Source organism: Silurus aristotelis (genome assembly GCF_946808225.1).
Source record: "Silurus aristotelis genome assembly, chromosome: 16".
Classification (NCBI taxonomy): domain Eukaryota; kingdom Metazoa; phylum Chordata; class Actinopteri; order Siluriformes; family Siluridae; genus Silurus; species Silurus aristotelis.
The window spans coordinates 17,038,669-17,064,420 of NC_139589.1; the positions used below are offsets into that span (position 1 = coordinate 17,038,669).

A 25,752-nucleotide genomic window follows, 5' to 3' on the forward strand; every position below is an offset into this window, starting at 1 on the left:
ACAGGGCAGAGTTAATGTTTAGAGCTGCCGAATTGGCTAATTGGTCCAGAACAGTTTCCCTTATTGTGTGTGCAGTTGTTGTACGTCAAAATTTAAGTCTGGACTCTCTTAAATTTTAGTATTTTGAGTAATTTGAGTGAGTAAAATTTGTTGAAACGGAATAGACTAACCAGGAGCTGCATTTCTTTTATGAAATTTCTAGCTGGCCAGGTGAGCAAGTGGTAACAAAAATAAGGTTAATGGGAGAGATAACAGCAACAGCATAGATTTCAAAGGTTAAGATATGCACTATTACCCTTGCAAGTCTCATTGAGTGTAAGAGCAAACATGGGCAGAGCACAGAGCAGGCAGTTTTACTTCTTTAAAGTGATCTAGGTCTCTATCAATGCCTGAAAGTTGAGAGTGTGAAGGTAAGCTAAACCTGAGATGGCATCCACTTTATGGAAAGTACACTGGTAGTTTCAGAGGTCATCTACCACCATTTTGGGACCGACTCAATAGTGGAGGATAGTTGAGGATGCTGATTGTGTGACTAGAAATAACCATCCTGCAGTAGAGTTAGCCGTGTGTGTGTGTGTGTGTGTGTGTGTGTGTGTGTGTGTGTGTGTGTGTGTGTGTGTGTGTGTGTGTGTGTGTGTGTGTGTGTGTGTGTGTGTTCTAGACCTATGTTAAGAGCCAAGACAAAGAGTTTGCAGCCAATACTATCCAGGCAATTGGACGATGCGCAACCAACATCTCTGAGATTACAGACGCATGTCTCAACGGCCTTGTGGTATTACTTTCCAGCCAAAATGGTAAATATATATGAACTAGGGCTGTCAATCTTTTAACATATGTAGTCGCTATTTATCGCATTATTGTATTGAGTTAATTCGTGATCAATCGCAAAGTAATTACAGAGATATATTGATACACTTACTTTCTGAAATACACACCGTTTCTTGCAGCAGGTGTGTAACAAATGGCCTGAAGATTGGACTTCTCAATAAATGCATGCCCTAAAATTGCATATTACTTTCTTACTACTTCAAAGCTTTCCAAAAAATGTTAAGTATTTGAAATATATATTAGACTTTTCAGAACAGAAAAATAAACTATTTAACTATATAACTATATATATATATATATATATGTATGTATGTATATATGTATGTATGTGTGTATATATGTATGTGTGTGTGTGTGTGTGTGTGTGTGTGTGTGTGTGTGTGTGTGTGTGTGTGTATGAATGCAATAAATAATAAATATAATTAACAGATTAAATGGTTGACTTGATTTTGTTTTAACTCGAGTGCCACAAGTGTTCTGAAATTGCTATTTCTTCTATTTATCTGAATATGTTGAATTTGAATGAATTTGGCTTAGCACGGTTTGGTTTGACAAAGCTGAAGGCAGGTCTACCAAAGTACAAACCAGAATTGTCCATCTGCAATTTTACCCCAAGTACACAAACTTACTTTTACCTGCAATTGTGAATGACTCTCTATCCGGTTTAATATGCTAATGTACATTGTACAGTCTCATTTTATTACGATCAATAGTGGTCCAAAGAAGTACAACTGAAAATCTGGCTACTTAGTTTTCTGTTTGCCAATGTCTGTTCCTATCATTTCATTTGGCCATGAGCTATGGGTTATGACTTAAGGAATTGCTGTAAGTTCAAAACGTGTCAAAGAGATTCCTCTGCAGGGTTGCTAGAAACTGGATGATCTGGGAGATCATCACAGTGAAGCCACTTTTTATCTGAATTTGAAGTATAGTTGTAAGGAAAGTGAGGACAGTCCTGTAAGGAAAAACCTTTCACATCATTAATAGTCCTGTGGTTTGTTTTATTCCAGAGACGGTTGTAGCAGAGAGTGTGGTGGTCATAAAAAAGCTGCTGCAGACGCAGCCCTTACAGCACAGTGATATCATCAAACACATGGCTAAGCTGTTTGACAGCATTACGGTGAGACTGCTGCATCATGTGTACACTCAGACCTACATGTGCTCCAGAATCATAGAAAAAGTTTAGCTGTTATGACTAATCAAAATATCAATATACATTTTTGCAATTTAATGCTATTAGTCCAGAATAAATGACCTTGTTTCTAAATAAGAAAGGGAATTTGAGAAATATGAATGTGACATTTTGTAGGCTGTAATTCTATAAAAAAAAAAATAAATAATATACATTGGCATTTAGTTTATATTCCCTACTTGAGTAATAAGAAAATAATGATTAAATTAAGCAATGTAATAAAACCAGGATAAAATAATTGTATACAGTTTTATACATTTTATAAAATATCTTTATTTAAAACATTAAATGATCCACTCTTCATCTTTCTCTATCGACATTGCCTTAATATCTACATTGCAGCCTCTCTTATACACATTACATTTTGTCCATTTTCATGACTCATTTTATGACCTTTCATGACGTGCATAAAAAAAGAGTTATGTAATGTTTTTTTTTTTTTTTTTTTTATGAAAGAATAAGAAACAAGTTACCAAGAGAAATCAATTTCATGTCATTTTTATGGATGATTCATTTAAACAAAAAAATCACATTAAGAAATAAAAGTTGTATGTATAAAATGTGGTTTGACTAAAATATATGCAGTTAGTTTATGGCAGAACAGCAGAATTGTTTTTATTAGGTAATATGAAGAGGGTAAGTTGATCATTTTCATCAAAACATTGTTGAACTCGTTTGTTCCCACTGTGAGATATTTGTGATGATTGTACAAATAGGTACCGTATTTTCCGGACTATAAGCCGCTACTTTTTTCCCACGCTTTGAACCCCACAGCTTAAACAATAAAGCGGCTAATTTATGGATTTTTTTCTGGGTTTTTCCCAGTTTCACAAGCTTCAAGCCAAAAAACTGATCCCCGTAACATTAGACCAATGAAATTGCTGAACGGGTTCAGGTGAACCAATGAAATTCTTTATATTAAATCGAACGTGTTTTGAGCTGCACGGCATCGGGAGAAAAGCTTCTCCGATGGTGATTTTTAAATGCACAAATATGTCAAAAGATAAACTCTCGAGAGTAACTATTGTGAAAGGAAGGAGGAAGACGGTGAACAATGACTTTCTTGGTAGGCTACTGTTTAGATTTAAGCCGTGTAACAGACACTGTCTTTCATTAAAGCCTGTGTAAAGTTCATTAGTTTTAATGTAGACACCTGCGGCTTATAGACAGGTGCGGCGTATTTATGTTCAAAATAAAAATCTTTGTAAAATTCAGTGGTGCGGCTTATATTTGGGTGCGTTTAATAGTCCGGAAATTACGGTATATAGTACATTTGATCACCGATTATTTATTTAATCGTCGGTCTAAATTAATGAGCTTTTTTATAAACAACTGTAACCATAGTAACGTTTAGCATACATAACACACAGGCACAAGATAAGTTTGACAAACTGGATAAGATAAAATGAGAATTATATACACCAACAGCTCAGTAATAGTAGCTTACATTAAAGATAAAGGTATAACATAAAACAATGGTTCCCAACTTTTCTTTTCAGGTGAGACCCCCTATTTTATCATTGAAGATTTTTAATGACATTCCCCGCCTCCCCCAATTCGTACACACTAGCAGACACATTTCATGGAACGAGACAGTCAGTGGTATAAGTTTCTTAATTTAACAATTATGAGAACGCACTCGAAGGATGCAACCGTCCCCTGTATTTTCATTCCCCGCTCTAGTCAAAGGCTTCTCTGATGTTCTGGGGTCTGTTTAACAAGTTATTTTTTTACTTAGTAAAATTCTCTGGGTTTACCAACCGTCTGTGGCTGTTTGGTGTTCTGATGCCTCCTTAGTTTGCAGGGCTTCATGCTTTCATTCGCTCGTCTTTCACCACAGATTACACACTCAATTCTCACCTTGTCCATTGCTTTAATGAAACCAAATTCAAGAAAACAATCTAAAAAAAAAAAAAAGTCCTTGTTTCTTTTTTAGCACATTCCTTTTTATCTTCTCCCTGGTGTTTCCCCATAATTTTATTTTGCAGCATTTTTTTTGTTTTGTTTTTGTGTTTTTAAGCTACATCTGTACGTTCTTACTCTCGCAAACATTATAGAATATTCTTGACATTAATGAAATTTCTTTTCTTTTCATATAGGACTTATTTTTTATATTCAGAACTGAATTATTTATTGTGCTGTTATAAATGAAATAATAAAAAGAAATTATATTTAAAAAAATTATATTTCAAGAGACCCCTAGTGCGGGTTGTGACCTTGGGTTGGGAATCAGTGACGTACAACATTTGTTGTTTCAGCAGTTGCCTTGCACATGATGAACAGAATAAAACGTCCACCTAATTAAATATAAATAAATATTCAAGCTTGTATCATGTTCTGTTTGTTTATATATTTGTATGAATGTACTTGTGATTAGGTTCCCATGGCAAGGGCAAGCATTTTGTGGCTCATTGGTGAATATTGTGAGCATGTGCCAAAAATCTCTCCTGATCTCCTGAGGAAGGTGGCCAAGACCTTCACCAATGAACAGGACATTGTTAAAATGCAAGCTGTCAACCTTGCAGCCAAACTGTATCTCACCAACTCTAAGCAGGTGACCGACACAATAAAATACACAAACCTGTCACACTTGAAATCAAATGTAATTATTATTTTTTATTTTTTATGAATATACCTTTCTGAAGTTTTCTTTAAAGGATACATCCTAATCATCTATACAGGTTTGAATGTAAATGTGCATAGTTTGTTTTAAATAACTGTGGCTCTGTACACAATTTTTATATTTATGCTTTAAGTAGTTTTAATTAATAATAGATAATTAAACCCATTGTGGTAACATTTTTTTAATGTAAACACATTTATAGAACGCTGAGTACAAACTGAAAGTAGTCATACAACAGTAAACTTTTACAAATCAAAGATTTTTAAAGTATAATGTATGAAGTTAATTAAGTTAATATACAGTATAATAATATTTTAATATCTTAAAGTATTAAGATTTCTTAATTCTCTTTTTTGGGGGGGGAAACCCTTTTACTGATAATAACAACTAGTTTCTTAAAATGTCTCATTCTCTCTACTTCTAGACTAAGCTGCTGGTACAGTACATTCTAAACATGGGGAAGTATGATCAGAACTATGACATCAGAGATCGCACTCGGTTTATCCGTCAGCTGATCGTTCCCAATGAGAAAAGTGGCGCTCTGAGCAAGTACGCACGGCGCATTCTGCTGGCGCCCAAACCTGCCCCGGTGCTGCAGTCTGCCTTTAAAGGTACGCTCCTCCTCATACTCTCATTCCCGTCTTCTTTTTTCAGTGAATGAGCTTCATGCAATGTACAAGCTTTGCTTTGAGTTCATATGCAGAAATTACAGCAACACAGGTTATCATGAATTGAAATATGTAGATTAGAATGTGAGCATGTCTATTTATGCATTTCTTCATGTAGGAATGTTTTGGGATGCATATACATACAGGCCCATAAATATTTGGACATTGGCAAAGTTATAATTATTTTAGCTGTCTGACTTTGTACAGTATATTGGAGGTAAAATTGGGTGAACAGTGTAGGAATAGCAGAACTTTCCATTGAAGAATCAAAAGTAATTGAACAGTGCGCCATAATCATAAATGAAATTGCGATTAATAATAGTTCGTTAAAAATCGTTTTCACTCTTTGACTGACTGAAGTCTAGAATCCACAGACATAACCATTTCTTATCTACTGATGCTCTTCTGTTCCTTTAATGCAGCTGTCATGCTGGGCGTTTAGCAAGTAAAGCGCATGCTCAAATGGGTTCAGGTCTGGTGGTCAGCTTAGCCACTGTAGAACATTTCCCTTTGTTCATTATTGCACAAGTTCACCTTTGGCTCTTCTTCCCAAGGGATGTTGCTCTAGAGATATACATGCTGTTTAAAATCGTTTAGCAGACTCTAGTCTGGTGTGCCAGGTTCCTAATGGTTTATTCTGATGAGGCTTCTCTTGATGGTTGACTTTGACACAAAAGTGCCTACATCCTGTACTTTGCTCTTAATATAACGTACGGCATAATTCTTCGATTCATCTCTCAATGGCTGTCCAGACAGTATCTGGATCCTGCTTTTCGTCCCGGAGTGCTTTCTGCAGTCCTTTGTGAGAACCTTCTGGTATCTTTGTTTTCTAAATTTGGTCATTGCCATCATGATGCAGAGAGAAAATGTGCCTGCACTGGTTAAGTTATAGCAGAGACGTGTTCCCTTGCTTCTAGGGAGCTTTAGATCTCACATGATCGGTGCTGATGTTTAAGATCTTAACATCCATGTCTCAATATGTAATAACAGGCATCAATTTCACTAAATGTCTAGCTAAAGGTAAATTGTTTTTAAGTTCTTTTTTTTATTTATCTGAGGGGGTGAATCTGATTCGGATTCACCATCAGGTGGCAGTGGTGTTCTCTTGTCTTTTTGTATTCTTTTGAGGAAAGCAGAAGGCTTGAGTAGACCAGAGAGGGCTGTTACTGGCTCAAAGTGGGCCGGAGAGTAGGTGACATCTTTCTGTGGCTTCCTGGTTTCTCACGAGTTACTGGTTCCTTTATGACTATGAACACGTTAAATTTGATTTAAATTTTTTACTTGCTTTCTTTATTGCATTTGAAAAATCTCTGTGTTCCTTTTCCTTTTCTCTCTGTATCCCCTATCATTTCTTTTCACTTTTTTCTTTCTTTCTAGTGCCTTCTTTGTATAATGTATGATCCATATATCTATTTGGATGAATGTTCTATGTAATTGATAATCCCCAGCTAAGGTACATTACTCGATTTTGATGCACAATGTGTATTCGTTATATCCCGCCTGATTCAGACACAGAGATAATACACGAGAAGTTTACATTTATTTAAATAAATTTTAATGTCTTTGTTTACTACCTTAATGCTACTATGGTTACAGTTGTTTATGAAGCGCAGCACATTTTGAAACGGTTAGTAAGCTGGTTGGAACTACCTGTGCATTCAACTGTTTGAACGCAGAAATCGCAGCTAGAATATACGATCAGAATCGTATATTCAGAAACTCCATGGAATAATTCTAAGAATGTTATCATTCTTAGCTTATTGTGGTGATCCATTCACTGTGTTCTTTTATCTGTGGTAAAGTTCAATTGGCAGATGAGCTTTTGGTGTATTTTGGATGTTCTCTTATTCAGTGGGTTTTTATCAGCTTTGTTCGTTGGTTATGTATCCATCAAATTCACAGTGCACTTCTTCAACAAGCTATAGATGGTTTTTATCAGCAAAATGATTCAGAATCGAGCATCCGCACATTATTTTCATCTCTCTCCTTCTGCTTCTGTTGTTACAATATCCTGCTGTGTGACTATGGCCATGTTCATGCCTCTCTAAATCTATACATTTCTGCTGAAGGAACACGGCTTGTTGAGTAGCTTAAGCAGCTAATATTAGCTTGAAAAACTGCTTGTACTATTTTTCACTGTCTTTCTCACTGGTCCAAAATGTCCTGCTAGTGTTCAGTTAGATTGAGATTTGTTGACTGGACATAACATGTTTTTTAAATCTTTCCTTCTTATCCAGGTATTGAGCCTTATGCCCTGTGTATGGGAGCATTGTTATTTCTATTATTGAAATGTTTTGTAATTTTATATTATTAATTGTTCAGTTAGTAAAACCATGTTGGTTCAGGAGAGAGAAATCGTTTGTAAAAAGTAGTATTTTGGAACTATTTCCAGTAACTTCAGAGTTTCTTAGTATTTTGTGTGTTCCCTTAATTTAAAGGCACTGTGCATATAAGCTGCACTTCACAATACTGTGCAAAAATGTATGAACCTTTTATAGATAAAAATCTGTTCGAGTGTCATCTAAACATCTACTTCATTCTTGGAAATTAGGCATATATAAAATCTGACATTTCAGACAAAGCTGTTATGGTCAATATCACCAATTTGTTTACATTACAATAAGGAAGTGCAGATATTAAATATGATTAAAAAAAAATTTGTTTGTTTTGAATACTTCAAAAAAAAAATCTGTTTGTTTGGTGTTTTTTCTTTTTGCTTTTTTAATGAAACAAATCCCAGATTTTCAATGCTTTATTCTGAGTTAATTTTGCATTGGCTTCTAAAAGCAAAGTCCATATTAACCCCCTGCTTTTTAATGTAAAGATCAACCATCATATACAGCAGGAATGGTATCCATTCCTTTTTTTCCCTTTCTGTCTGCTTTCATTTTTTTTCCTCTGTATCCTCTTTCTGTGACCAGCAGTCAGAGCATCTCATTTTCTCCGCTCTGACGGCCCATTTCTGCAGGTCACTGGGGTCAACAGTCTCTCGCCTTCCTGTGATTAAACACATAAATTTCTACACTAATATGGATTCTTCAGATGTAGTCAGTCACAGGGAGAGTGCACAAGTCTTTATAAAAATCCACACTGCAAGACTTTATTAATCCACACAGTGAGAGGGACACTGGCATTCTATTAAAATTACAGTTAAACACAGGAAAGACTGCTGGTCATTATGGCAGGGTCTGGCAACTTAAAAGGATGCATTTGATTATTATTGTGCTACTGTATATTATGTTAAAGATAAAGGCTATTGGGTCCGTCTTAAGCTGCAAGCAATTAAATTAGTTTTTTTTTTTAGGTGCCTTTGGTGTAGCTGATTCCTTCCCACTTCCAAGTAGTTTGACAATCCATGCCTACAGGCAGTAAATTATGTGATTCTGTAATCATGTGATCATGTGTACACAAAAATACAGAGGTCTTACATGATTTCTGTGAAGGAATACTGCAAGAGCAATGTGATCATCTCCAGATAGTTTTAAATCTATCAAATAAACATGTAATATCCATAATAAAGTGCAATGTTGCATCTGGAAAGTTTTAAGCCTCAAATTCACAACCTGTACAAGTCATTTATGACGACATAGCCTTGTTTTTGTTTTTTGTTTTTTTTACAGTCATTTTCCTGCTGAAGGACCCAGTTGCAACCAAATTTTTACATTATGATTATATGTAATTTGCTAGAAGTACTGCTTCAGTATTTGTATTATTATATATTTTTTTTTCCCCAGTTCATTCAATGGATTTTTTTCTCAAATGGCTTTCAGGAAATGGTGGTGTATTTGTCCTTTATTGACAGATCTGTATACTTTCCTGTTTGTTGGTAAACGCAGTTTTGTAAGACGGAAGCAGGTTTATGGAAGTACAGACAATTTCTGGTCTTTGCGGAGTTTTTTTCCCCCCATAGAGTATTTGTATTTTCCCTTTCTGTATTTAATATTTCGACCTAAATGATTTCTGATATAGTCAGTTAAGTCTATAATAGATTTCTCTAATCAAAAATTGCCTCGAGGAGTAAAAGTAATATGAACAAAGCAGATGTCCTAACTGACTTGCTAAAAGAAAGTTAAATAACATGAATTGTTCTGGTAGTATCCAAACTTGTTAAATCTTTTTCATTTCTTGAGTTTGCTAAGGAATATTAATATTTGTTATTTTGCTCGATATTGGAAATGCTTGTACAATTTTGAGTAGACCATTCTTTCATCTGTGGAGAGCTCCAATCTACCTATAAAATCTATCTTTTTTTTTACTTCACTTGTTTTTATGTGTTTTTCACTCAGATCGGGAGCGTTTTCAGCTCGGCACCCTCTCCCACACTCTGAACTCTAAAGCCACAGGCTATCTGGAACTATCTGATTGGCCGGATGTGGCTCCTGACCAATCTGTGAGAAATGTGGAGGTGGTGGAAACGGTAAGAACCGTTCCTAAATGTTAGTACTGTAAATGTGAGTTATTTAATGACAGTGGATATATCTCTATATTGTATGTGGTTCTAATGGGAGAAATATGTGTGTCTGTGTAAGGTGAATGAGTGGGCTCCGTCTGTCATCAAAGCCAAACCTGTCACATCAGATGACAAGTTCTACTCAGACCCAGGAGAGGAAGAAGAGGATGAGGAGCAAGAATCAGATAGCAGCAGTGAAGGCAGCAGCAGTAGCAGCAGTGAAGGTTTGTTTAGTGTGTGTGTGAAAGTCATACAATCATAGTCAATTTTAAATGTTTATAATGTTAAATGGCTGTGTGTGTGTGTGTGTGTGTGTGTGTGTGTGTGTGTGTGTGTGTGTGTGTGTGTGTGTGTGTGTGTGTGTGTGTGTGTGTGTGTGTGTGTGCGCGCTCACAGATTCAAGCAGCAACTCGGAGAGTGAGGAAAACAGTGAAAGTAGCAGTGAGGCTGGCGAGAGCTCCAGCCAGTCGGAAAAGAGCAGCGACTTGGGTTCTGACAAGAAAAAACAGAAAACTCAGAAAAACAAAGAACTTCAGCAGGGCACAAAACTCAGAAAAGACAGGTAGCAGTTCTTTACCACTGTATTAGGATGTACTAGAAGTTTCTTATTCCTAATATATTTATTCATGTATGTTTATGCATTGGCATTTTTGTAAAGGGCTAGTGTGAAAGAATGAAGTAAAAGAAAACAAATGGAAACAATGTAAATACAGAAAACTCAGCAAAATTGTAGACATTGTATTAAGAATGTATAAAGGATACATAAGATATTTGAAACAAAATAAACACCTCATGCATCTCTTTGCTTTACAAAGCAGTAAAGCAGAACTTTTTTTACTTTGACTTTTTTACTTTGCTGTTTGTGTGGAGAGAAGTTTTGTGTTCTCTATATAGAGGAGGACTTGAACTTTGCATGGCATTGTGCACCACACTGCACAGTAGTGGCCTTTTCATGATTTATTTTGTTAAATGTCAGTAACTGTATATGAAATGTCTTGTTTATCAACCAGTTGCATGATACCAGTACGTAGCATTATGATGAGTAAGCTAATGCTGTCTGATGTCTCTGATTGCTCAAGCAGTATTGCTTAATTAACTCTGTGTTGCACCATGAAGTATCATATTTATATGATTATTAATATTCGGATGATTAAAAGGGCAATCATTCAGTAGGTGTGTTTTGATAACCATAACACACACTGGCCATATTTATTTATTTTATTATTTATTTATTTATTTACAAATGCAAAGATATGCATGTATTTTGTGATTTAGTGACTCAGATGTGAGTGAGAACAAGACACATACGGGCAAAGCTGGTTTGAGAAGCGAGTCAAGCAGTTCAGAGGACACTTCGTCTAGCTCAGAATCTGACTCTGATTCCGACTCCCCGACTAAACGGACACCGATAAATAAACCCAAACCAGTCAAGAAGGTAAGGTTTTGGGGTTTGGTTAGCTATAAATACATTTAGAATATTATATTTATTACCTCTTAATCATTTAAACATAATATTTGCTTGGTTTTGACCTGCATTATTGTAACCCTGAACAAATTGTTTGACTTGTTAAATGATACACATTGCAAATGATTTCAATAATATAACAGAACTGCATTTCTTGTATTAAATGGATGAAATTGTTAACAATAATGCGCTTGAAATACTGAAATCCATTCTAAGGTGATTTATAAACTGTCTGATAGCAAAATTGCATTGCATGATATTTGCTTATTTTATGTGAAATGGTTTTTTTTTGCTCTTTTTTAGTTTCATTTCATATGTTAAGATAATTTTTTGTTTCTTAGTCGGAAGAGAAACCCAAGAGAACAAAAGAGATTTCTCTTTTGGATTTGGATGACTGTAAGTTTCCTGAAGTAAAATTACATTTTCACTTTTATAATTGAGTTTTGCACATGCACACACACACACACTTACTTGACACTGCTGTTTTAAAAAAAACAAGCATCATCTTTGAAATTCTCACAACTTTGTCAGCCTTCTTACTATATCTGGAGATTTAAGTCAAGCAATCCATGTAAGAAGCTAAGTTCTACCATCTCTATTCATGACCATATTACAGTTTGTGACCTTAGGTAAGGATTTGGATGCAGATTGTCCAGTAAATTGATTGCTGTTTGGTGTGTCACATGCTTCATATTAAGCAGTGAAACAAGTGTTCATTTGAATATGAATTATTTTCAGTGCTCTTGTATAATTCTTTGCTGGATGGTATGTGATTTTTCCTGTAATTGGAACACACTGGTTGTTTCTCTTTTGAATAACGTATAACTCATTGCATGAGGCTTTAATTGGGATTCCATCAGCACATCTAGTCCTTCTTGTTACTAATGTCTGGAATTCCTTTGGAATATATATATATATATATATATATATATATATATATATATATATATATATATATATATATATATATATATATATATATATATATATAGATATATTGCAGAAAGGAAGCTAAGACGGTTTTAGACTTTAATGTGACCTTTGGCCTGATTTAGGTCACTTTGTCCGTCTTGCTTACATCTATACAGTGCATGTGTTGGCTACATATCATATAAAAAATATATAAGCATTCATCAGCACTTGTTTTTAGATATCAGATTAATAAAAATGTAGGATGGTTTGAAAAATACACTGACATTCTAACTAAATCGCTAAACCCCCATTTGCTAATGCCTGTTCTCCATGAAACATTCCAAACTTTCCTGAAATTTTAACAAACCTGAAGCTTTTTCAAATGTAAACATACATTTTGCTGTTGGAAAGGTTTATTGCTACCAGAGTTATTTCAAACACACAAATGTACTCCAATACACAGAGATTGGAAAAGCACCAGAGATTTCTAGCTCTGTTTTCTGAAGGCTTGGCATTTGTACAGGGTTTAAGGAGTTCTTTTATGTGCTCTTTCCAATTAAAAACATTTCATGACAATGAAAATAATTTCAAATAAGTACTACTATGGAAGAGCTCTAAATAATATATTTATTCTTCCTTATGTTGGATAATGTTATGACTACATGTCATTTAAATGGTAATACATTTACACTTATAACATCGCATTAGTCATTATGTTTCTGTTACCAAACACCTAAACTTAGTAGAAAATATGTTTTATTTATTTACCCCCCGAACCAGTATACAATGAAACCCCAATAAATCGCGGCTCGGAAATTTCGCGGGTGTGTTAGGAATAACTTCAGGAACGTTAGGAATAATGTTTAAAATTGTTTTCACTAACAAATTTCATAAGAAATTTTAAAACACCTTATTGTATTAAAGTGACAATGTCTAGATGATTTCACGAAGGTGCCTTAGGGGCTGTGGGGGTGCGTACAAAATTCACAGATTTTCATAACTTGCAGGGGGTCTTAGAATGTAACCCGGGGGACCACTGTATCTTTGTTTATGAATGATGAACATTTATGTTTTTATGAACTATGTTTCTTTCTTGTTGTTTTTTTTTTTAAAGTTTCACCTAGTGTAGTTACCACACCCAAGAGCTCCATCCTCTCCCCAAGTGTTTTGTCTGACCTGCAAGGCCTCTCACTGTCTGCCTCTTCCACCCCGGCCATTCAGGTGTGTTCTTATATTTGTTTTCCTTCAATCACATTCATCTGTATTTCCTGCTTTTCCCTCCTGTAGACAGGATGAGATATTTCTTTTTTTTTTTTTTTTTTTTTTTTTTTTTTTTTTTTTTGTGCTTAAGCGTTTTTTTCCTACATGTGTGAGACTGTGAGATTGTTGACCTTTTTGAGTGTGAAGTGGCTTCCTCTCCCATGAGAAGTGTCTGAGAGAAAGTATAAGTATTTCCCTGGAAAGAAATATTTTTTTGAAAAAAGAATTGAGTGGAATTCCTTCATTCAATTCTCTCTCTATTTTCACCTTTTTTGGATGAACAAAACTAAAGCTACAGAAAGTAAATCTCTGAAGCTCTTGCTTTGTTCTACACACACTGTGCATGCTTTCTCTATCTGTCTGTTTGCTGAATTTGAATGAGATTGAAATTGATTTTTTTTTATTTTATTTGGTCTGATTCAGTTTCATGCTGCACACGAAATTAAGCAAGCCAGAAAACAAAAGGTATTTTTTTGGTTTTGTTTAGTTTTTTGAGTGACATGAGAAGGGATAGAAACAAAACGTTTATTTTATTCATTCGAGACAAATGCAAACATGGAAAAGGTAAACAAACATTTTGCATATGGGCATAAAAAAACATGTCAATCAAGAATGTCATGATAAACAGACAGTTGGTGGGTGTTTATTTGACACTCGTATGTCCTTTTAAAAATCACGTGTGTTCATCCTTGCGTTTGCGGTTATTGTTGTGACTCTGCATGTCATTCCTATAGTAATATCTTTGCTCTTCTATCCTTGCAGTAATTATTTTTTGATGTTAATGAACAACACCTGAAATAATTAGGTTGCATAAACCTGGTTGCATTTAAACATTCTTTTTCTAGAATGGTGTTAAGTTTTTTTTTTATTGTATACTGTTACTGTATTCTGACCTGATACACAATTGCCTTTGCCAAAAATGGTCCTTATATGCCTAAGTCCAACCATGTTTGGGTGTTTGGCAGCTTTCTTTGCCAGCTGTCTATACCAGAATCCCCACAGACAATTCTCCACTCCGTCTCCGTTCATATCGCCATTATCCCCAGGTTAGCAGGGTTGCCTGGGTTACCATGGAATTGCCAACAGGGGGTATGGGGGGAATGTAGGGTAGTCCACAGCTGCTTGATTGACAGACTCATCAGGACTGCTGTGCCTCTATAGGCTGTTAGGCACAGGTCATTAGAATACTCCCCACGAGAGTAGGCTGCAGTCTAATCAGAGCTGGAATAAAGGGTTAGATGGAGAAGAGAATGAACCGGCTGATTTCAAGTCAATGCTATGCATAAATACATTATAGGCCTTTAGAATATCGGTCACAGTGGATAAACCTAATCTTTGTTGCACGCACACATGCGCACGCATGCATACACATTCATCCATGCTTAAAAGGAGACCTATGCAAAAAGTCTTGTGTAATCGGTTATACTCTAAATCATATTCATAGAATAAAAATATTTCAGTAATTTACCTGTCTGTTATATAAGAAGAAAAAAAATAATGTAGGGCATACTGTTAGAGGAAAATATGTACTGGATAAACTGGAGCTAAACTAGAACTTTACCATTAACTAATTAAATATTTATGTTTTAAATTCTTTCCCCTCAAAAACTTTTCCTATTTTTTTTTTTTTTTATCTATTTTGTTTCTTGAATTATTATTTATTAATTTTTTTTAGTGGAACATCCAGGGAAAAAATATAAACTGCACTGCCCCCTTTTTTTTTCTTCTTCAAAGTAAGTAATCTTAGATTTCTGCCAAAACAAAAAATTTTTTGCAACACATGTAATTAGCAGTTGTGTGTCAACATTAACACACACAAGCTCACCAGTCAGCTGTAAACCCTGTCTTTGTTCTATGGGCAGAACTTGCTCATATTTTCTGTTATATACATTTATACAGTTAGATATACCGTTAGAGAGTGAATTTTTCACCCGCATGTGTAGCTGTATAGAATCCTTTAGTTCTCCAAAGTAATTGGCTTTATTTTAGGGGCCAGGCATGGGATTGGTTGAGGGGGTGGTACGCTGTGATGTCTGCTTCTTGCTCTAATAACATTTTGGCGTTGGGATTCATTCAAAAACACAGCCCTTCTGATGGCGTTTCATTCATAATTAGTGTGAGGGGACAGGCATCGGCCTGGGGAAATTGAACTGTCGGAGGCAAGCATGTGCCGACTAGCCAAAGCCTGCCGTTTGACCCCATCACACAGAGGGGGACGTGTCATAATTCGTTCATTCGATACCCATCAACCAGCGCTGACCCTGCTGCATTTGTAGTGTGCCCGGTGTGAGCCTCATTATCACTCAGGTGCATGGACAAAATATAAACTAGACACACACACACACACACACACACACACACACACACATTCATATATAGCCTTCACGGTAAATACGGGGCTTTCAGAGAATATAAGCAGGTATCTGAATTTATCTCATTAAACTACATCTTTACAGGTCATTTAAAAACAGCAGTATTATTATTATTATTTTACAATATGGTTCTTAAATATTTGAACTGCCACACTTGGTTCTTAAATACAGAATAAAATGTTTGTATATGGTGTACAGTATTTGAGGGAATGTAAATGTTATGTTTAACATCGTGCAGCATTACAGGAGAGCAAATGTTCCTGAATCTGCAGTGGTTTAAAAAAAGTTTAGACATAAATAAAGGATAGATGTAGGAAATGTAACCCCTTTCAGAAAAATTAATTGTAGGTAAATTCTGCAAAAAAACAAAAACATTTGTCCTACTCAGACAGAATTGTGTGGGCATTGCCTAATGTTTGGTAGGAGCATTTAAGCCCACCCTAGCAAGGTAAGCAAGTGTAATTTCTGTGCTTTTCTCTTTTACTTCTGACCATATGTCAAAATGTGTGGGCTGCATTTTTGTGCAATGGGAATTGTAGCAAGTGGGCATTGATACATTTGTCCTTTTGTGAGAACTTAATTTTTGTTGTGGCTCAGGATTTTAAATGAGTGTTTCAGTTTTCTTCCAAGAAGTTTTCTCAGTTTTTTGTAAATGATGCACTTACTATATTTTAATTAAGCAGTTTTGTTGTTTGTAGCACTAGGTGCAGATGGGTAGCTGCTGAAAATCTCTTTTGCTAATTCCCATACCATTTGCATGCGTAAAAAAAATAGCTTTGAACCATAATTGGACCAAAAGGTTGACTTGTGTTCGGTTGAACAAACCTGCTTCAAAGCTGATTAAGTCAAGTCAAGTTTATTTGTATAGCGCTTTTCACAACAGACATTGTCTCAAAGCAGCTTTACAGAAATCAACAGTTAAGGTGTGAATGGTGTGCATTTATCCCTGATGAGCAAGCCATGGCGACTGTGGCAAGGAAAAACTCCCTTAGATGTTATGAGGAAGAAACCTTGAGAGGAACCAGACTCAAAAGGGGAACCCATCCTCATTTGGGTGACATCAAGACTGTGATCATAAATCTTTCAACAATACAGAACACTGAAGAGAGAGAACTAACATGAGCACTGGAGTATAAGATTATAAGTAAATGTTCTTTCAACAGTCTTTGGTATAAAAGTAGGAGCTACATCCTCAACATTTGTGATTATCACAGATCCAGCATCAGCTTCTCCATGCCAGAGCCTTTAAACACTTCAGGAAGTCCAATGTCAAAACTCCACACATGCAGTGGGACCCAATTGGCACTGGTAGGTCTCTAGATGGTTCAGGATGTTTGCGAGTACGGCATCTACTTCTTTAAAGTCCATAATCTTCATGAGGTGGGACGTGACTGGGGCTGGCCAAACCTCAGGAAGCCTCGGGATAAGGAGAGAAAAAGAAGCAGTGGAGAAGAATTAGCGTAGCTGCTGTTCATGATATTAACAGCACAAGTTGATAATGTGCATGTGATCAGATGTTCTGGAGCACAAGGTTATGATGTGATGTGTGTTATGTGTAGGCTTTGCTAAAAAGATATGTTTTTATTCTGCACTTAAACTGGGTGAGTGTGTCTGAGCCCCGAACACTGTCAGGAAGACTATTCCAGAGTTTAGGAGCTAAATGTGAAAATGCTCTACCACCTTTAGTGGACTTTGCTATTCTAGGAATTACTAGAAGCCCAGAGTTTTGAGATCTCAGAGAGCGTGACGGATTGTAGCGTGTTAGAAGACTGGAGAGATACGTGGGAGCCAATCCATTTAGTGCTTTATAAGTGAGTAGCAGTAGTTAGTAGTCTATTCGGAACTTAACTGGAAGCCAATGTAGGGACGATAAGATCAGGGTTATGTGATCATATTTTCTTGACCTTGTGAGAACTCTGGCTGCCGCATTCTGAACTAACTGAAGCTTGTTTATTAATGACGCAGGACATCCACCTAGTAACGCATTACAGTAGTCTAGTCTGGAGGTCATAAACGCATGGACGAGCTTCTCTGCATCGGATATAGACAACATATTTCTTAGCTTAGAAATATTTCTAAGGTGAAAGAAGGCTGTTTTTGTAACTTGGTTGATATGATTTTTAAAAGATGAGTTGCTGTCTAAAATAACTCTCAGGTCTTTTACTGTTGAACTACAGAATATCCGTCTAAATGCAGGTTGAGATGCTGGTGCTTCTGTATACTAGTTTTTGGGCCGATGAGCAAAATCTCCGTCTTATCAGAATTTAAAAGTAGAAAGTTATGGGTCAGCCAATCTCTTATTTCCTTAACACACTCCGTTATCCGGATTAATTGAGCTATATCGCCTGGTTTAGATGAGATATATAGCTGAGTATCATCAGCATAACAATGGGAGCTAATTCCATGCCTTCTAATAATATTTCCTAAGGGAAGCATGTATATTGTGAAGAGCAGGGGTCCTAGAACTGAACCTTGTGGCACGCCATAGTTCACTAGCATTAGCCTGGATAGTTCTCCATTTAAATCTACGAAATGGTAACGATTGGACAGGTAGGATTTAAACCAGCTTAATGCCTGTCCCTGAATGCCAATGTAATTCTGTAAGCGATCTAGGAGAAGATCATGATCTATAGTGTCGAACGCAGCACTAAGATCTAGTAAAACTAACAGCGAGATGAAGCCTTGGTCTGAAGCTAAAAACAGGTCATTAGTGATTTTAACTAGGGCAGTTTCTGTACTATGATGGGGCCTAAAACCTGACTGAAACTCCTCAAAGATATTGTTCTCTTGCAAGTGGGAACATAACTGGGCAGCGACAATCTTTTCTAAAATTTTAGACATAAATGGCAGATTTGAAATTGGTCTATAATTCGATAGCGTGTTTGGATCCAGATTAGGTTTTTTAATGAGGGGCTTAATAACTGCTAGCTTGAGGGATTTAGGGACGTGACCTAACGATAGTGAGGAGTTAATAATATTCAGAAGAGACTCACCAGCTGTATATAACACTTCCTTTAGTAGATTTGTTGAAATGGGATCTAACTGACATGTTGTTGATTTAGCTTTGATAATAACATCATACAGCTCTTCCTGTCCTATACATGTCAAATAGTGGAGTTGTGGAGTTGAAGATAACACTGTCTCAGGAGATGGTCTCAGAGGTTGAACTGCCACAATTGTTTTTCTAATGTTATCTATTTTTTTCAGTGAAGAAATGCACAAAGTCCTCACTACTAAACTGTGATGGAACACAATTTTCAGATCCCTGATTTGTAGTTAGTTTAGCTACTGTAGAAAAAAGGAACCTGGGGTTGTTTTTGTTGTTTTCTATGAGTTTGCTCAGGTGTTCAGCTCTAGCAGCTTTTAGTGCCTGTCTGTAGCTGAGCATACTGTCTTTATACGCAATTCTAAATACATCCAATTTAGTTTTCCTCCATTTTCTCTCCAGATTACGGACTGTTCTCTTGAGGGCATGCGTATGACTATTATACCAGGGTGCAGGTGCTTGTTCTCTAATCGTTTTTAACCGGATGGGGGCAACAGTGTCTAATGTGCTAGTGAGGATAAGGTCTATGTTGTTAGCCATTTTATCAAGATCATTAGTAGTTATGTGTTTAGTGTGAAATTGAGATAAATCAGGCAGGTTATTTATGAATCTGTCCTTAGTGGTCGGAACAATAGTCTTACCAGATCGATAACGTGGTGAAACACGGCTAATCTGCTCTACCGGTAGTGTGTACAGTATAAGATAATGGTCTGTGATGTCATCACTCTGAGGTAAAATATCTATATCAGTGACGTCTGCGCCGTGGGATATTATTAAGTCTAATGTGTGGTTAAAGCGATGAGTTGGTCTGGTGACGTTTTGTTTAACCCCAAAAGAGTTTAATAAGTCGACAAATGATAATCCTAGAGCATCGTTTACATCATCTACATGAATATTAAAATCTCCTACAAGCAGCACTTTATCAAAATTGATCAAGAGGTCTGAAAGAAAACAAGCAAACTCTTGAAGAAAATCAGCGTAGGGTCCTGGGGGTCTGTACACGGTGACCAGAGCGAGTTTTCTATGTATGTCTGAAAGTACAATTTTAAGGACGAGCACTTCAAATGATTTAAAGCTGAATCCTAATCTCTGACTAACATTAAGAGAGGCATTATAAATGGTTCCTACCCCCCCACGACCAGTCTGACGGGGCTCATGCTTATAAACATATCCTGATGGTGTCGACTCTTTAGATGGGGCAGATTCATGATGGCTGATTATTAATGGTTGTGATATTGCTGCATTATGTCATGAAATGTTCATAAGGCCCCTTTGTTTACTGGATATACATATTTGTTTTGTAATTGTGTACACAACCCAATATGACTATTACAAAACAAAAGCATGCACAGTGCTTTTACTGCTCTTACTATTTTAAGGCAAATACATTTGTAGAGTGTGGGGAAGCCCTGAACCCTATTGTTGTCATTTTCTACAATCATACTGGTATACCAAAGAATATTAACACCCTGGTGCACCCACACATTTACTCCATCTCCGATGCAACCTCTAAAATCCTAATTTCTGTATCCAAATAGAAGTGTCTCATATACAAGTAAATAATATTACAGACAGATATAGAAATAGATTTCATGTACATAAGCCATTATTTTTCTTCCACTGTAAGATGTGTGGGTTGTGTTTGTCAGCAGCTTTTTGTCAGAATGTGAAGGTGACTACAGCGAGTGGCCATCCATCACACCACTTCCTTCTTGCTTATTCATAATAAGGTGCTCAATCAAACTCTCTTACACACACACACACACACACACACACACACACACACACACACACACACACACACACCTGCACTGTGTGCGTGTGTATATATGGTCAAGGTTACTTTCCTATTCGCTTGTTATTTACTCATACAGAGCAAAGGTGGTCATCACTCTTTGTGTCTGTAGGTAGGAGGGGCAATGATAAGTGTAGTGGTGTTTGGTCCTTGAGTAGAGTGACAGTGTGGTCAACATTTTTAAATAAAGCACAAGGTAAATTAATGTTAACATGATCGTTGGCTTTATCAACACGTGTCGCCCTGACACCAAGATAATGTCTACATCATCTCTGCCTCAGAATGTGTCTTAGGGACAGTGTGGTTAAAGCTTGGCCTTTTCTCATGGTTGTATGTTCAGATAGATCATTTTTCTTTATGAGCAGGTTTTGGTTACTAGTGTTGTAAAGATTATGCAACCATTTAGGGTCTTTAGTTGGCTACTAATGATGTGGAAGTTTGTGCTTTTCGGAAAATCTGTTTATTTTAACCTTTTTATTATTTTTTTTTTCTTTTTCTCTCTGGAATAAAACTAAACAAAAGAAAATTGTCCCCATCTGTTTGAACGCAATACCTAATTGTTTGGTAGATTTCAGCCCTAAATAAGTATTGGTCATCTAAAATTATGAAGGAAAAAATTCCTCTGTGGCGTGGTGAGAGTTCGACTCCGTACAGGATTAGCGTGGAACTGTTTTTTTTTTTTTTTTTTTTTTTTTTTTTTTTTTTTTTTTTTTTTTTTTTTTTTTTTTTTTTTTGGTAACCATCTGGAACCCTGCAGAGACTTGCCCTCTCCACTCTTTGAGGAGATTGAGGTGATAAATCTGCTGTGGGTTTCCCCTCACCATTCATAGTACCTTATAGAAGACTTGCTATGCTATCTCGACAGACTCCTGCCACTTTATCGAGTAATCCGGAGCAAATTGTTTCAGTTTGGCGCACCGGTTATAAAGCCATTGTTGCTTTTTGTGGTCCTGGAACAAATTCACTTGCCGTACATGATCCAGTGACCTAGGGGCACATGAACAGAGTTTTGCACACATGTCAATTGTTAGTATTTGTTCTTTTATTCCTTACAGCTTTATTATTATTATTATAATTTTTGTTGTTGGTATTATTATTCCAAACACTCCACTTGACTACTGCAGTAGCTGGCAGATTCACCAGCTGACATTTGCAGCAAGATGCACATGATGGACTTGTACCCCCTTTGAAATCCTGGCGAATTGTTATAGGTTGTTAATTAGTGATTATCCTACATTCATGTTTCCATGCATGAAAATACATTTTGTTTGCGGTTTTGGGGTTTTTCTTTTTCAGGGACTCTCCATTCTCTCTCTACATGTTGTTTTAATCGAGTTGTGAGGGAAGATTATTCTCTAAAACTGGGCAGACTTCACACTGCACTACTCTTTGGTACCCTCCAAAGTCTATTGCTTACTGAGCAAACCCCAGGCAATTCATTCCCAAAATTGAGAGTATATTGGAAGTGGCACTGTTGCAGTCTTGCATGGCAGCACACTGCTGTTGCTGTGGTTGGTGCAAAATGGGGTTTACAAGAGACTTGAGGCTTCCCAAGGTGTTTGGTTCCACTGATTCAGTGAAGTGCAACTATATTGCGAAATGTTCTGTCTAGACAACCAACACTTGGGGACACAGGTATGCACATCTCAATAACTCTCTTTTTCTACACGAAGGCTCTGTTTCCATGTTACCACAAAACCTTATGAAATCTTGTGGACAAGACTATCAGCATCTCCACTAGTAAATCCTTATCAAGCAGTCAGTGCAGTAACCTTTTTCCAGTCATCACAATGCCAACATTGTCTCTGCAGCCTTGCGTTTGTAAACTCCTGCTCGGGGTGCAATCCTTTGCCTGAATTTAAAATAAAGTCAAAATAAAAAACAAAATTCAAAAAGTAAATAAATACATAATACATAAGCTACAAAAAAAAAAGAAAATGAACCAACAAAATAAGAAATTAGGTCTGATCACAAAAATGTCCCCAATCAAAGGTCCTAACCTGGTTATGTCTAAACTACTGTATATTTTACAACCCAAGTGGATACTTTGTACATCTACTTTCAATCATTGTCATTTTTAATGTCCATTTCCTAGAATGTAAAGGATATTTATGTAATATTTATTGAATAACACAGATGAACACTAATCAACATTGAGAATCTTCTAAACAAGAAAAGTCTAAACAGAGGTTTGTCCTTTTCTATTTTTTTTTACATTGTTGCTTATCATCTTGTCCGATGGTTCATGCCACTTTCTATTTTCCCGCCTAGATCACCGTTTAATGAAAAGTCTTTGATTTGAGTTTTTGCCTTATTATGGTGCTTTTTTCAGAAGTTGCTGCCCAATTTTATTTATTTTTTAACCTATGAACAGTTTAATACTTGCTGTGAGAAGAATAAACATTGCTTGAAAGGTTGATTTTGTTTTAAGCCATGCTGTCATCTTACTTGGGTGTCTGGCTGGCATATTTTCTTTTCTTTTTGTTCTCTATACTAAAATGAAAAAGATTTTACCACTGCCACATTACTGCAAATGCTTATCCTACATGATCACTCTAGAGGCAGAAGAACTCGATTTATTGACAGTCTACAGTTAGTGTACACTTTACACAATTATTGATTCAGTTCAGTGAAGGAGTCACACATGATTGTTCTACACCCACAGAAATAGATTCATTAATTCACGTTTTAGAGCAATGTGTTATGGTTTTTTAAAACAGTCACTTCATCCAAGACTGCAGTCTGCTGTTCAGTGAGGGCATTTTATTTTTATTTTATAAGCAGTTCTTTATCATGCGCCCTCTATGAGTAACCTTTTTGTCATTATTTCATGTCGATACAATGTCTAGTAGATCTTCAAATTGTCTCAACATTTGTATGCATGTTTGTTTTCAGGTGACCAGTCCTATGTTTGTTCCTGTTCGTTCTTACGAGCTGATCCACAGCATGATTGGAAAAGGCCTGGCTGCTCACTATCACTTTCCCCGGCAACCGTGCATCTATGGCAACCACATGGTTTCTCTCCAACTGACAATAAGCAACCACAGTGACCATGTCCTACACAACATCCACATCATGGAGACAGTGTCCACTGGAAAGAAAATCCACTCGTTCAGCCCAGTTGGTGAGATTAACTGCGCAACTCAATTCTAACCAAATGGCATCGTTATGACGTTTCTGATGAAAAGACAGTGCCAGTGCACTTGTTAAATGGGTCAAATTCCATAGCATACAGTCAGGTCCATTAATATTCTGACAAAGGTGTATGCCATAGAATGTTGAAATTATATAATGAATGTGAGATCAAAAGCAGACTTTATATTTTAATGAGCAATTTTCATTTTAGTCCCTCAATATTTCACCGACAATTAAGCAGATAAAAAGAGCTGTTTCTATCATTATGAAGGAAAGTCAAAACAAATTCATCAGAGAAACAACAAAAAAAAAAAAAACGATTTGGTACGTTGTTAAAATGACAGAATGTGCTGGTGAGCTTAGGAACACCTCGGGAGAAGACAGAAAAACCTGTGGTGAATAACAAAATAATTTTCCCTGGTTTAAAAAAAAAAATTATAATAAATAAAAAATTATGTTCTTCCGAACAACTGGCCAGATCAGGTGTCCAGGAACTAAGTGTACCTGTGTCAAAATCAACCATTAAGAGATTAAATACAGAGGGGCTACCACAATATATAAACCATTGGCAAGCCTTTAAAAGTAGGAAAACTTTGCCAAGAACTATTGAATCTTTTCGGTTCTGCAACCGAATCCCAGTGAAGATGAACAAAAGCAGCCTACGACTTTTATTTTTTTTAAGGTGAATTACACTGTTCACTGTTTGATACTTTGAAATGAAACCTTAAAGCACTCAGCCACAGGATAAGTACTACACTGCTAACTAGTGACTGTAGAGTGTAGTGTGTATTCCTCATGACCCACGTAATGTACATATGCACATTCAGAATTTGGCTCTCCTCTAACAATCTTGATAACCTCATATTTAGAAACATCAGTAAAAAGATTTTATTATTAAACCTTTACATAGTAATGTTTCTTTGTCTCTTGTGTGCTTTTTTTTTTTTTCCATTATTCTCTGTATATTTCATTCTTTTTCTGCCTCTCTGTTCCTCAGAGAGTTTGGAGCTGGAGGCATCAGTAACAGTTTCAATTGGGGTGGATTTTAATGACTCAACCCAGGCAGCCAGTTTCCAGTTGTGGTAAGAGCTGTTCTTCCTCTCCAAATAATTTTACAGAACGCATGACAACAACAACAAAAACCAAACAACAAAATGGGTTACACTTAAGAGCTTAGTGACTTTAAATGAGAAATTGTCATAGCATGCCATTGTGTGTGTGTGTGTGTGTGTGTGTGTGTGTGTGTGTGTGTGTGTGTGTGTGTGTGTGTGTGTGTGTGTGTGTGTGTGTGTGTGTGTGTGTGTGTGTGTGTGTGTGTGAGAGAGTAGAGAGATTTTCTGCTATTCTCATTTATCTCCAGCAGCCTCAGCATATTCAAAATTGTTCTCTATATATGAACACAGACACGCACACTTCCACCCTCGGTTAGTTGCAATAATGAAAGCATGTCATTACCAGATTGAATTACTGAGAGTTATTCTTTTCTTTTTCTTCTCTTCCCCACTCTGTCTTGCTCACTTGCTATCTCTCTCTCTCTCTCTCTCTCCTTCTCACTCACACAAACACACACTCACACAGAGGCAGGAACAGGCCAAAAGCCATTTTTAATAAATTGTTACCTCCGAAGCCCTATCCTTGATAATCAGCATTACATTTTTAAATAATCTAATTTGGCGTAATTGTATTTCTTTGAGGTCTGTGTAATTGGTTTTCTTTTTCTGATTAATGTTTGATCGACACTGGATGACTGAGGCACATGCATAACATCACTGTAAATAGGTCAGGCTGCAACACTGAAGGGGATTATTGCTAATGACCATGCCAATAAGAGTGTAATTATATTGGTGTGTGGCTGAAGGCTTAGGTATGTGTGACATGCTTTATGTTTCATTATACCAGGGTCCAAGCAGTTCAGTAAAAGCTTCACAGAGCTTATGCCATATTAGGCATTAATCTGAACACCAATTGACACACTAATCCCATCAATAAGTACTTTTGATCTTTTA

General features: G+C 36.4%; 1 protein-coding gene across 3 annotated transcripts in view; it reads left to right on the plus strand.

Annotated features, from left to right (window-relative positions):
* Positions 1-25,752, plus strand: part of ap3b1a (adaptor related protein complex 3 subunit beta 1a) — a 69,721-nt gene that overhangs the window by 25,541 nt on the left and 18,428 nt on the right. For all 3 annotated transcript variants that reach the window (XR_014537324.1, XM_083565042.1, XM_083565041.1), the window contains exons 13-24: positions 662-794; positions 1,839-1,948; positions 4,398-4,574; positions 5,068-5,254; positions 9,598-9,728; positions 9,841-9,985; positions 10,158-10,323; positions 11,037-11,196; positions 11,568-11,622; positions 13,253-13,359; positions 23,507-23,735; positions 24,744-24,828. Coding sequence is in view for 2 of the 3 variants with exons in the window: in XM_083565042.1 (XP_083421168.1) it covers positions 662-794; positions 1,839-1,948; positions 4,398-4,574; positions 5,068-5,254; positions 9,598-9,728; positions 9,841-9,985; positions 10,158-10,323; positions 11,037-11,196; positions 11,568-11,622; positions 13,253-13,359; positions 23,507-23,735; positions 24,744-24,828 (1,685 nt within the window). In the remaining variant the exon portion in view is untranslated. The remainder of the gene's footprint in view (positions 1-661; positions 795-1,838; positions 1,949-4,397; positions 4,575-5,067; positions 5,255-9,597; positions 9,729-9,840; positions 9,986-10,157; positions 10,324-11,036; positions 11,197-11,567; positions 11,623-13,252; positions 13,360-23,506; positions 23,736-24,743; positions 24,829-25,752) is intronic.